Below are 13,778 nucleotides of genomic sequence, written 5' to 3'. Positions count from 1 at the left end.
CGTTAGCAGAACCAACCTGATTTCAAAATCTCTCTACGCCTCCTCCATCCCTGCACTCTTTCTCCATGGACTCCTTGTCCGCCAGCAGTTAAAATGTCAACGGACTTGCGCAACGCTTCGATGGACCCCTGAGAGGCGCATGGTTACGGAAGAAGGTTAAACCATTTTTTTCAATAGAATAATCCGGATTCATGTAACGATGAGCGTAAAAATTTAACAGCCCAACGAACAAAATCAACATGCTCTCTTGTTCTACCCAACAGACGATCAAACCAGACAGAGCGAGAGAGCATGTTGATTTTGTTGCTTGAGAGGATAATCGAAACATATGCAGTGTGAGCTGGTCTGGTAGTGCAGTCGTCAACTCGTACGACTTAACAATATGCCCGTCATGGGTTCAACCCTCGAATTGACCGTGCCCCCATACGTAGGACTGACTATCCTGCTATGGTAACAATAAGTCACTGAAAGCCAAGCTCACTTCACAAGTGGGTACAGAGGCAGGCCTTGACCGACAGCGGTTGTTGTGCCAATGAAGAAGAAGATGCAGTATGAGCTTTCAGCCAAACGCTTCCGGTCCAATATCAACAACATGATGTTTGGAAATATTAAATGTTACAATCATCAAATTGGATTAAACAGTGAAACAGTTCAATTGAAAATACTATTATGCTGTGTAATGGTGCACAACTGATCGATAAAAAGGGTTCCACAATAAAGTGTTTAGAAACCAGTGGTTTCAGTAACATCATAGCGCATTAGTGTTGGGTTTCATGAATCTTTCGTTGATTTCTCGAGTCGAATCTTTAACGATACATGAATTTTTAAAAGATTCATGAATATCTAAACATTCTAAATAAATATGAATCTCTAATATTCTAACTATGAGTCTCCAAGGAATCATGAATCTTTGAAGATTCATAAATTTGGAATGATTCATGAATCTACAAAATTCACAAATCCATTAAAATTCATATATCTCTAGGGATATTTGATTCTTTAGAAGTATACGATTTTCAAAATATTGAATTTTCCCAATCCTACCTATAACATCCCCGTCATGGGTTCAAGCCTCCCCATAGCATGGACCGTCTCCCCATTGCAAAACAAACTATCCGGCTGCGTGGTACTTGCCAAGAAGTCTCGAAAGCTTGTATAGGCTGGCATGACCACATAGATAGTTACGCCATGAAGCAGAATAGTTAAAAGCTAAAGCTCTATGAATTATTAGAGACTTATGAATCCCTTCAGAGTCACTAATCTTTCGACATACAAGAATCTTTGGAGATTCATAAATCTTTTGAGATCTTTTGAGATTCATGAATGTTTGAGATTCATTAATCTTTCCAATCGAGATTCAGATTCATTGAATCATTCCAAATATTCATTCAGATTCATGAATCTGGATCAGATTTACCCAACATCCGATATCACGGTGTAAAAATAATTTATTTAAGTTCAAAGAACGCATCAATGTTTAGTATGCTACGCAATGAGGAAGACTCTGCATTTTGTGTGCTAAAAAAATGCCATGAAATATATTCGAACATTTTGCGTGACTCTTATTATGTGACAAAGCAAGAATTGGTTAAGTAAATGGTGATAAAGAAAAGATGATTTTCTGAACTGTAGTTCAACAACCGCAGTTTACTACGGTTTGTGACACGGTAGGCTTCACATCCTCTGTCGGACATTGCTCGTACAGGTTCGGGGGGATGACATTGTACAGTGCTTTCGAGGCTCCCTCTCAGAGGCAGCGTACCTGATGATTACCTGACGTGGCGGTAGTACACCCACAAAATACGATGGAAAACGAATATGACGAAGTGAAAATGCTAATGACCGCAATAAGCTAAACACACTGCGGCAGTTCCACCCGCAACCCATGCGGTGGCGTGTTGATTTTCACGCGTCTATGCGCAACCGGATAGAACGCGGAGAGGTCGTCACCGTTGCATTTGACTGTACGACTGGACGACGGCGTTGCGATCATCGGAGAATGATAATCATTGACTGGATTTTACATGCTCGAGGGCAATATGCGGCTCATTCCGGCAAGGGTTAGTAGTTGCGGTCTGTGAACTTGGCACAATGATCCTTCTTCTCTTCCTCTTTTTCTACCATTTTCATACACACGCTACACAGAGAGGGTAGAACTATTTTTTGACTACGGTCTACTAGCTTATGGCCACAACTATTTATGTGATGTATGTTGGAATGTAATTATAAGGAATAACACAAACCAGCTAAATAAGGTGGACATATCTCTCCCTCTCTATCCATATCTCTCTCTCTCTCTGTGTCTCTCTCTCTGTCTCTAACATACCACACATTTCAGGCACAAATGGCATTGTTCAGTGAGATGAAACAAAACATAAACACTTCTCTCTTCTGGTGTTACTGTCGGGTAGAGAACGTGACAAAAGGTAGATAGGGAACAGGGTTAAAAAGTGTATCGCGAGAAAAAGGTTTGCTTTTTGCTTCAAAATCCCCCACCCCCCCACCCTTCCGTCGGTTTTCCACCAGACTAGTGTGCGGGGTGATGATGATGGACTCAAATTAAGAGGGTATTATATAAAATGGTTTGTCCAGGAAAGTTCTTGCTCGATTCCACTGTCGATCGTCGGCTGTGGCGGACATTTGGTGGAGCCAGACTTTTGTTATGTGCCTGTGTCAGCGTGAAGTGTTTGAGTTTTGTGCGTTATGTTACCTGGGAACGGTTAGTGTACTTGAAGAGCCAAGTTTTGTGTGACGAAGTATTTCGCAAAAAAATTCCCACACCATCTAGGTTTCATCGCAATTCATTCAGTCGCGTGTCCGTGAACGGGTCTTGTGAAAATTATAGTTCCCAAATGATACTGAATCGCGTGGAAATTGAAAAAAATATCAAGCGAAGATTTGGTACCAACTGATACAAAAACTACGTTACTTTAAATATTTTCAACTAAAATCAACAACATGTTCAAGGTAAGTTTGTGAAATATTTCTCGAAACTGAAAAACGAATAAGGTTAATCTAGAGACGTGTAATACATGAATATGTATATATAAATGTAAATATATTGTTCGTGCTCACTATAAGAGATGTGAAATCGTTGTTTCGCTGTCATTAGAGTAGTGTTTTAAAGTGTACGTCAAAGTTGTACTTAAGTATGTCTCCATGATTTTATGTGCTTCATTCAGCCCACACTACACTAGGACAGACATTATTTCCGTATTTGTCAATTGTGATTTCGCGAATGGTGTGTAATAGAGTAAATGGAGCGTGAAATCTATTATTTTCAATACAATTTCCACGATTATTGCTGTAAGCTTACATGGGATCGTTTTGTGACAGTGTCCGATTGTTCAAAATAAGCTACTGTATGTTGGGATACCATACAATACAACGACTAGAGAGAAATTGCGACTCTTTTCGTGGCAAGTTCGGAACAGCCGTAAGTGAACTGCATGGCAATGAAGTAATACAGTCGACACAAAACTATATATATGATAGCATACATATATGGTGAACCTTCTCATCCACTTCACCTTTTCAGTATTTTTTTCACCTTCACCCACCAAAACAAAAAATGACCCACTTGTTGTAAGGTTTTGGACTCTTAATAGCGTAATTTTATTCACTACATATTACATCAAACAAAATCTGCTACTCTTACGCCAGAACAACGGAACGAATTCATTTTACTTTGTCATTCCAACTTTAACATTCAAATGTTCTGCGAGACCATTCATGTCGTTGATCGTTTAGAATGTAGTAGAAATAGGTTGTGAGGAGACATGCTCGTTGTTTTTTGTCAAACTTACGTAAACGTGCTCGTGTACGCATGATACGCTTTATTAACCATGCATAGATTCATATGGTCGGATGTGGACCTAGCAGGGGCATTAGGGATTATATGTGGGGTGATACGTCAATTGTGATTGGACATCATTAATGAGTGAAACGTTATATTACTTTGCCCATGGCTGCGAGGGTGCTTGCATGTGGGTGTAGTTTAATTTTCAATTGCCCAATTTGACTATTTTATCATCGACATATCTCATTGCCTCTAAGTATAATTTAAAAAAACAAAAAAAAAACAACAAAAAACAGATCGGTTTGTAATGACGAGAAGGTCATACGAATTAAATTGATAATTTTAGTGCCAAATTATTTGCTGTAGAATTTTGAATAGATCTTTCTTATGTATTCATCACCATTTTTCCATCATAAACGGTAGCTTACTGGAGCACTATTTCTACTGGTGGTGCACCTAGCACGTGCTAACCTGGCCGCCGAAAGTACTGTAACGTCAGCAAAGCTCATCAACGCTCCGCCACCATTGCCCACTACATCTCTCGGTAGCCTTTATCGAAGTGCCAGAGATGACTACAACTCAAGAAGACACTGTTCAAATTGTGGACCAGGATATGAACGCGATATGCGCAGCTATGGACGCCCTACTGGTATTACAGGATACTACAGTGGTATGGGTCCAATAGAAGATGACCGAAACTGGTACTATCGTCCGGAAAGCTTTGATGATCGTTACCGGGGTGCAGGAATGCACGCATCGTACTCGGGATCATATCGACAGTCTCCGTATATGGGGTAAGTTAAAGGGATTAATGGTGAGCAGTTCTAATTGGGACACATTCATCCATCTTTACCTTGTATGTTCGGAAAAGTTTTTCCTCAAACCTGTAGACGTGAAGTGACAGAATTAGTGTGCGTAAAGATTTCTGATTTACTGATGGTTAAACAAAGATAACTGAAGTTTACAATTGAGACGATGATAAAATCGTATTGACCCATTTTGAATGACCACAACCAACAATTTATATTTTAACCAGTTCACCACCAACCAAGAATGTGATATTTTTCTTCCAGATACGAATATGATCGCTATATGAATCGTCCAGATGATCGAGGATATGGGTATGGTTACCCAGCCATGGCAATGCGAGCCGGCTACTATGATGGAGGCGTCAGTCGAATGCCGTACTATCCGGAAATGATGCGCGGCTATGGTTATCGTGGCAACGGATACGATAATCTTGATCCACATTACGAGTACTACATGACACAACGTGGTGGAGGTAGTCCTATTGGAATGAACAACAGGGGTAATACCATTTTAGAAATCCAATAGAAATGCAAAAGTAATTGTATTTTCTGTGCTTGCACTCCCATTCAGATCGAATGTATGGCAATCAAGGTATCTATGACGATCGTATGAGCTACGGTGGACAGTACGACCAGAAGAATTTCCGACCTTGGGATCAAACATACAGGTACTACCCCACATACAGCTACAATCCTTATTATAATTATTATAATTATTATTAGTCGCTTTATACCTTCACTCGAGGTATTACAATAACTTGTGCTTTGTAAACCAGCATGCTTAATTCCAAATTCAATGAACTTTATTTATTAGTGCATTAACGTCAACTTGGCTTTATGATTTTCTTTGTTTATGAATGTGGTTTGTGTAAATATATGCATTTTTCTGTTACGCATTTTCAAAACTGTACATTTATTCTGGTGTAGATCGATTAACAACATTAAATCCTGTTCTTTGCTTAAACGTGTTTTAAGCATAAACAACACTGCTTTTTAGGCATGTCACCACAAATATTACAATATAGTGCGTAATTTTATTAACTAACTAGTTTTTCATATTACAAACAATAAAAAAAGCCAATAGCATTGTTAGGACAACTTTATGTAAATCACAGTAACGAAATCTCATCCATTCCGATGAAATGAGCCGTTAAAAATTATCCCTTCTGTTTGCAAATTCAATGAATACATCAAGAAAAATTGAGAAACATAATCAGACATTTAATATTGCGTGTTTTATTAACTGTCAACGATTGAGACTGTGTTTCAACCCATTTATCAATGTAACGTTTTCGAGGACACCTAACAAATATGTTCTTATTTAATCATGCATCATTTAAATTTGTACAATACACAATACTATTCTTTGCATTCATCATTCCTAAATCTATGCTGCTTGTTAATTTGTGTTCGTTGTATATAGGCTATAGCGTTAAACTATGAGCAAATGCAATGAGAATAGTTGGTTGAATGCTAACAAGTTAGTATTATGTTGTTCAATATTGAGGCAACTAATTTTCTGCACAGATAGGTCCGTTAGAAGCAATATTATAGTTAGCATATATGTGTTGTATACATAGAATCATAAAATCATAGAATCATTTATATGTTGTGTATATTTAGAAAAACGTGTAGAAAAATTCTAGAATAAAAAAACATAGCACCCTAACATTTGATGCACTAACATCCATTGGTTGCAGATGTTGAATTGGATATACATGTATAAATATATACTTTTATCGACACCCATCCTCCTTCAACCCTCAGAGGAATTTCTGGTTTTGATAATTCTGGACGTGGTTATTATTTTGCAAGTCGTCCATCTTCTCCATCACAACCACCACTATCATCACCTTCATCCCCCTTGTCTGCACATGCATCACACCATGCCCACTCACATCAAGCGTCGGAATCAGGCTACGGAGATCAACACAACGGTCACGATCAACGTCCTGCAGATCATGCGAATTCTGCCAACTATCGTCCAGTAGCACCTGCACATCATCAACATCAATACACTGGATCGGATCGCCCCGATTATGAGCCATCGGACTATACGCAAAACTGTTGTAAAAATCGCTACCCAGAAACAGTTTCTCACGGCCACACAAATCAAGGCAGTTCTTACGCTGGACACAACTCCCCGGGGCCCAGTGCAGGAAGTTATGGTAGTGGGGCAGGTGCTCAAAGACCCTCCAATTCTGCTGGTAGCTGGCATTACGCTAGTAGCGGAACTACGGGCTCCGGCAGTGGTAGCCATGGTGTGAGCAGTGGCCATGTTGGGGTAAATATTAACACTCATGGATCTTACGGTGAGGCTCATAGCGCTCCAGGACAATATTCAGGAGGAGGAGGAGGAGGAGGTAGTGCTACTGCCCATGAGTACGGGACCAATCGTGGTAGCGATAGTCGTCGAGAAACAGATCACCGACAACAAAGGTATGTAGTATCTGTCTTAGGTCGTTAAAACGCTTGGCATGGAACTAATGCAGGATCGATGTGAATCAGTTGGAGCAACTACATGCAACTAACCATAACATACAATATCAGAATAGCAAAACTCATAACATATACTGTTTTATTGTATTGCTGGAAAAATTACACCTTCAATTCGTATTTTCTTGATTCAATGCACTTTCGTTAGTAAAATAGCAAACTGAAACATGTTTTAAGTATAAAAGGTAAGATTAAACAACAAGCAGTGCACTTTAAATCATCACATTTACTTCGAAGAACCAATAATTTATGTTATTATTTTAGCACAAACAATACAAATTACACAACAAACAATCGAAATATAAATAACAAGTATAAGCTGATGGTATCAAACACCATTACTTCCAATAACAAATACGAGCAGTAATTTATATTGTTTGTTCTGTAGCAATAACACTACCTCTTCTATAAAACTATTTCAAATCATAATCTTATCAATCAGCGTATATACAGCATTTCACAACCCACGCACATCGTTTCACAATCACATAGTCCTATATGATAAATTTTTGCGGCAGCGGCTAAACACTTGCACCACCACACCTGATAAGCTTGTCATTTAGCAACGCAGCATAACAGAAAGGAAATATCGGAAGAAAATGGTAACGCTATGAAAGACACCTTTCCTTGTGATAACGCTACTTTTCCTCTGGTAGCGTAAATTACACTTAAGTGATTGTGCAGAGCATGCGAATGCTTTTTTTATGAATATATTGAATTTTTCAATCAGTTCGTATGCGTATTGTAATTGATAAACAAACTTTTAAACTGCGTGCCAGGACAAACCAAATTATCAAACCGACGTAGATTGCTTCCATACAAATGAAACGCTATGTAATGTATCCACTTACATTGCCATTAGGTCATGGAGAATACGAGTCTGTGCGATGGTATCGCTTGATGCTTTAGTAGTTCCCCACCCCCTAAATTAAAGATGTCCCTATTTCCTAACCATTAAAAGCAGAGCAATATTACTTTCTCCTTTACTAGCGTTGCCTATGGTGGACGTCCGCGGCCAGCGTCACTAGGGGACACCAGCTACCTGATGGATCGTGATAACAATCAGAGCAATAGAGTTTCCTTGGGTCAGGAATCCGAACGAACTATTGACGACGATAGCGATACGCGTGCCAAATCAGACAATAGATCCTCTGCATCTGATGTACCAAAGGATAAAGACGGAATTGTTGAAAGTGTCGAAAGTACCGAGTCAGAAAACAAAACTCCAAACGCATAACGCTTGGTAACGGCAATAGAATGACTCAGGATACGGAATAAATTCAACAGCCTCGCGCAAAGACGGCTTACATGGCACAACAGAAGCCAACGGTAGTATCTTCGGAATTCTCAGATCCTTCTATCAACGCTGGATGCTGAGGGAATAACACGGTAAAACTAAAACACAGGGCAAGAAAATGAACAATGACACAGTCTCTCTGTCCAGGGATGGTGTGTTTTTCTTCATTTCCAACTACCAACGATCTTCTAAGCCCACCTATGTCCTCCAGTACGTAGCATTATAGGCATAAGGTTATTTATAAGTCAAATAAAGCTCTCAAAAATCACTTGTGATGCATTTGCTGTTTTATCGAACTGATGCAGTTCGAGTATAGTGTTCTCCTAGGGGACACATAGTCGTCTCAGGAAAGATAAGTGCACACTGCGCATTCACTCTTCGCCATATTGCATCTCCAAACCGCTCCCGGACTCGGTTATCTAGTACAACGTTTTCAAAGTCGTAGCCCAGGCTGCCATCGCGATAATGCATCAAAAGTCCTTCATGTTCCGGTACGGCATATTCGTGAGTATCTGTAATAATTTTTATTGAAAACGTGCTTAATTCAAACCATTTTGTGAACGGGTTCTGTAAACCATAATGGTTCTTACCTCTTACCGCCTTCCAGACAAAATGATTACCAGCTTCTAAGACGTTGCGACCCTTCAGCACATATTTGCTGCGGTTGTGATGTAAAAGAGGGTTTTTCGTGCGCACATTACGCACCTGTGTGTAGAGGTAAGTATTGTTTGCCCACGGTGGAACCTTTGAGAAATCAGGCGAATAGATGTCGTAGAAAAACACACCTTGGAAGTTGAACGAATGCACATCGTATCGGTCTTTTGTTTGCAAATACTCCAGAAGCGTTTCATTATCACTGGTCGGAAATAGCAGCTCGTCAAAATCGACTATCGCTGTGTATTTAAACCCTCCGGCAATTGTAGCACGATAAAAGCAATCATTTAGGGCCACAAATATGCCCTCGTAGCGCAGCTCGCTCTCGAACTTGTATCCTATGAACGTAAAATCTTGGAGTTAACTTTCCATTTATAGAGAAATTCCTCGTTAAATAGGTAGTCATATTTGCTACAACCTTCGAAATGCCAGTCCAAAACCTGTACCAGTCCGGCGGCTTGATAGTGTCGCAACACGGTGTCTACTTCTGGTGTAGCCGATTTGTTATACACGTAGAACCGTTCTGCTCCATTCATTTGGTAATATTCAAAAAATTCCACCACTCGAAGAGCATGTGCAAAGTCGTGATGCAATGGACCAACGCAAACAGCCAATGATCGGGTGGGAGCAGATCGGAGAAGTCGGTCCGTGGTAGGGTATCTGCAACATCGAAGCGGTTTGATAATGCAATTTTCCTGCTGTTATACTTTACCATGCTATTGATTACCCTACTTTATACGAACAAAGCTGGTTGCTTCCCGCATGCTGGGCTCAGAAAGATAGCTTAAAGCTACCTCGTCCGGTAGGCGGGCTTCGCGTTTAGTAATATTTCCGGCAAGTTTGCATATCACATAACTGGCGGCAAATTCCATATTCCAATGCTCATGAACCGCTTCAACCCGGTCTGCTTGATGTTGCGCTACATAGGTGTTATCTGATCTGTTGATGTGTGTGTGTTATCACGTTTATTATCAAAAAAAAAAGAAATTAGATACACTCGTGTTAGTCACAGGTAACCCTTTTTTCGAAATTTTGTTACTGATAGCACATGTCACGTAAATGAACCATGCAGCCTACCTGAAATTGCAAAATATGTCTCCTTTTCGTACGTGAAATGGCAATATTGCAAAGATGCGAACACTGCCGAACGGTAGAAATCCATCTGGCGTAGGGAAGGACTCTTAAAGCAGGTTAGAAAACGCTGTTAGCAACGTCATGTTCGGTTGCTGAGCAATCCACACACCGATACTCACCAACCACCTCAAGCCGGGGATCAAAATAAGCTGAATATATTTTAAACCTTTTTTTCGGTTCACCAATCGGTAGCCAGTGATCACGTTCTCCTGTATCTTCACCTTGTAACCAGCTTTCATTTCCAAACGTTAAGGATACGGAACGCTGATACAGTGGTAGTGTTTGATGGATGTACTTTTGCTGCAAATCATCACAGAACTGTGTTTTGATTTGTTTTTTTTTATCTATCGCTTACACACTCGTCGGGATGAGCGTGGTTAAGCATACTTACAAACAAAACTCGTCGGTAATAAAGCAGCCCGAGGGCTGTCAACAGAATTAGGGACAATACGCCATATTTTCGCGTAAATCGATTTGATACTAACGAGTGCACAAAAATCACTGGTTTAGAACGAGATTTGATGGAAACGTACGATATTTCTCGAACCATTTTGGGTCGCATTTAATACTGTGTATCGCAACTAACATTCACGATCCGAACGCATTATCTTACTGAGCAACAAAAGGTCGCAATCTATCCACGCCCTGAGTGACACCTGTGTATTGGTATGATGGCCTTATCTTTTACTGATAAGCAAACAATAATGAGAGAGAGCGACAAAATATGTTAGAGTGGTATGCATACATCAAAACGCATTAGGCGTCGTCCATCAATTACGTAACGCTTAATGGAGGGAGGAGAGGGGCGGGTGTCGTCAAACGTTACGATTTGTTACATGGGGAAGACGTTTAACATTTTTTATGTAATTAATTTGATTACCACTGATGGACTTATAACTTACCATAGGATCGTCGCAATAAAGTTGCATTCCATTACTGCTACGATCGCAGTCACATGTATTCCATTGCAAAGGCACACATTTGATCGTAGTGGCACACATGCGATTCGCAGGCGACGACAATCGATTCGAATTGCACTAGATTTGACTGTAACGCTGGAAACAAGTAATAGCAATCCAAATTTCTTTCCAATTAGTTTCGACCAGAATGGAAATGGAGTTAATGCAATTAGCTATTCTTTCGTCAGAGTTGATCATTGTTTATAATTTTATGGATCGAAAATGCAGCCAAAACTCCTGCAAACAGTACCGATGTTAGAAATCGAAGCAGTAGAATAAGTGCCGAACACGTTAAAGGTTTTTTGTGTTACTTTAGATGTTGCCAAAAAAAATAGTCTGACTTGCATTTCGAGATCGTTTCATCGTTTTAACATAGGTTTTTCTCCCTTTTTATCGATCTATTTTTCTCTGTAACAAATTCCAAAAAAATAGCCAAACAATTAGTCTCTTTATTCCACCGCTTCGTAGTAAATGTCGAACTTGCATTTCGAGATCGTTTTATCGTTTTAACATAACTTTTCTCCCTTTTTATCGATCTATTTTTCTCTCTAACAAATTCCTAATGCGAATGTTCGAACGTGAACTGGTCGTTGGTCTTGGAGTTATTGAAATAAGCCTTCTCGTTCTGAGGTATAGCAGTATCTAATTTATATTTCTTCCTAACTCATTATCTTTTGTGTCGTCAATATAAGTAGAAACGTATAACGGCTCATACACTTAAAAATTACTTTATTTCACAAATTAATTTCACACACTGAACGAAAACGACGTGGGAGCGCGCTCATGTTCGATCGGGTCGAAGGGCCAGGTGCAAGAGAGCGATCGACGGCACGAGCCCTTCGCTTCCGGGTAGAGCCGGAGGGAGCCGAACGCGTACGTCAGCACCCGTCACTTAGCGACAGGGCTGAGTAGCAAGGCTCTGCGCTCAGGGCCCAAAGTATCCACAACATTAACGTAACTTTACTCATAGTCTACTATATATCGTGATGCCTCTTTGATGCAGCATGCAAAATACATGCCTACTTCAACAGTTGAGATCCTTCTATCATGATGAGCTGATGCGGGCGTGCGTGCGTTTTCTGAAAATGTATGGAATTTGACACCCGCAGCGGATGACAGTTTGAAACCGCATGCGTCAGAATCAAACAGTTTTGATTTTTCCGCACGCACGCCCGCACGCCCGCAGTAGTGATTACCGCTACCTAATCGTTCAAATAGACATAGAGCAACAACAATAAGTTTTACAAACAGAGCAACTTGTCTCACGCGACATTTCTGCTTCATTCGAATCAATCAAATTACCCAGTTTTTTTTACGAACCAGCTTCATGCCAAACCCAAAAAATTACATTTGAACATATTTTAACTTATTTTTTCTGTTTTTAAACAAAAAAACAAGTAGGTTGACTACGTGAAATGATCTACTTTGATCTACGTACGGGGGGTCCCGTGGTACAGTCGTCAACTCGAACGACTCAATCACACGCCCTGGGTTCAAGCCCAGAATAGATCATCCCCCTGTAGTAAGGACTGACTATCCGGCTACGTGGTATTGAATAAAGTCTTGAAAGCCTGTATAAGCCGGCATGCAGAGTGAAATTTTGCATCGCAATTCATCGAATAACAGCTACTTGAGCTAATTGAGCTACTTTTTGTCGCCCGAGACGTTGTCGCTCTATATCTATTTGAACAGTAAAACTTTAAATGTAACCGCAAGGATCCACACAGCATAACACGGAGCGTAACATAACAACTGACAGCTACCAAACGCTTGATAGAAAACGATTTATTGCCAGTATCATGTTGAATATACTTAGTAGGTTGCTCATTGCGTGTTGAAAAACTTCTAACGCCAAGCCTACTGCTGTACGCTTGAAACACTTTACCTCCTTCCCCTAGCGTTTTCTTAAGCGTTTGATAGTTGTCAACTGTTATGTTACACTGCTTATAGACGACCCAAAAAATCGTCCGTGACAATTTTTGGCGACACTTTCCATCTGTCAAACCGTCTACGTTTAAGCACAATAGTATGGCTAACTTCGATTGTTTTGTCGCGAAACGCGAGCGCTGCGTTTCTGTGAACATTTCACAAACCCCGCGACAATCACGGTTGCCCTTGATTTTGTTCTAACACTGTGAAGTGTTATTAGCACAAAGCGCTCGCAGAAAATTTGTCGCAGTAAGGCCCATGTCTCTGCTCCATCGGATGCGATTTTATCCAAGGTGTGTTTATTAAGGAGGTGAATTGTTAGCGCGTTTTCCGGGCGCCATCATTGAGTATTGTTATGTCAAATCGCATACAATTTTCTATACCCCCCTCCAGCCCTCCCCGATTTTAATACCGGAGACCCCAGTATTGTTATGTCAAGTCGTGAAATGTCAATTTGCTCTGAAGCACTTCACCTCCTAATATCCATACACCTTGATTTTATCGGAAGGCATGTCAAAATGTTATATGGGATTTGACAGATAACGTCGGACGTGCGATTTCGTCGTACGACGGAATCAAAATTTTTTAATTTCGTCGGACGACGCATCCGATTTCATCTGTCAAACTAAATGTGTGGTGTTTTGTAGGAACAATCTCAACTTAATTTTTCATAATTGATATATTATTAATATCCTTCAAAT

The 13,778-nt window shown here is 40.1% G+C and overlaps 2 protein-coding genes across 10 annotated transcripts; one reads left to right on the top strand and one right to left on the bottom strand.

The window, feature by feature from the left end:
- Positions 1-2,590: 2,590 nt before the first annotated feature.
- LOC5666900 (hornerin) lies at positions 2,591-8,669 on the top strand. 4 transcript variants are annotated; one of them, XM_061650077.1, is made up of 6 exons: positions 2,591-2,967; positions 4,223-4,593; positions 4,873-5,108; positions 5,180-5,276; positions 6,376-7,047; positions 8,069-8,283. In XM_061650077.1, the coding sequence occupies exons 1-6, from the start codon at positions 2,959-2,961 to the stop codon at positions 8,130-8,132; spliced, it is 1,449 nt and encodes a 482-aa protein (XP_061506061.1). In that variant the 5' UTR covers positions 2,591-2,958; the 3' UTR covers positions 8,133-8,283. The 4 variants fall into 4 exon arrangements, with proteins under 4 accessions (XP_061506061.1, XP_061506058.1, XP_061506059.1 ...); XM_061650074.1 differs by having other exon boundaries at positions 2,593-2,967; positions 8,095-8,669; XM_061650075.1 differs by having other exon boundaries at positions 2,594-2,967; positions 6,424-7,047; positions 8,095-8,669.
- Positions 8,536-13,341, bottom strand: LOC1269524 (beta-1,4-galactosyltransferase galt-1). Of its 6 annotated transcripts, none has more exons than XM_061650079.1 (9): positions 11,864-13,341; positions 11,092-11,244; positions 10,581-10,876; positions 10,309-10,507; positions 10,133-10,235; positions 9,788-9,994; positions 9,474-9,715; positions 8,992-9,393; positions 8,536-8,913 (listed from the first exon to the last, which is right to left on the bottom strand). In XM_061650079.1, exons 3-9 carry the CDS (start codon positions 10,749-10,751, stop codon positions 8,690-8,692), a joined length of 1,548 nt encoding a protein of 515 aa, XP_061506063.1. In that variant the 5' UTR covers positions 10,752-10,876; positions 11,092-11,244; positions 11,864-13,341; the 3' UTR covers positions 8,536-8,689. The 6 variants fall into 6 exon arrangements, with proteins under 6 accessions (XP_061506063.1, XP_061506064.1, XP_061506065.1 ...); XM_061650080.1 differs by having other exon boundaries at positions 11,877-13,341; XM_061650081.1 differs by having other exon boundaries at positions 10,309-10,489; positions 11,864-13,339.
- Positions 13,342-13,778: the final 437 nt, after the last annotated feature.

The sequence above is a fragment of the Anopheles gambiae genome, chromosome 2, assembly GCF_943734735.2.
Source record: "Anopheles gambiae chromosome 2, idAnoGambNW_F1_1, whole genome shotgun sequence".
In the NCBI taxonomy this organism is placed as follows: domain Eukaryota; kingdom Metazoa; phylum Arthropoda; class Insecta; order Diptera; family Culicidae; genus Anopheles; species Anopheles gambiae.
Note: the sequence above shows the minus strand (reverse complement) of the source record. Positions and strands in the feature narration are given on the sequence as shown.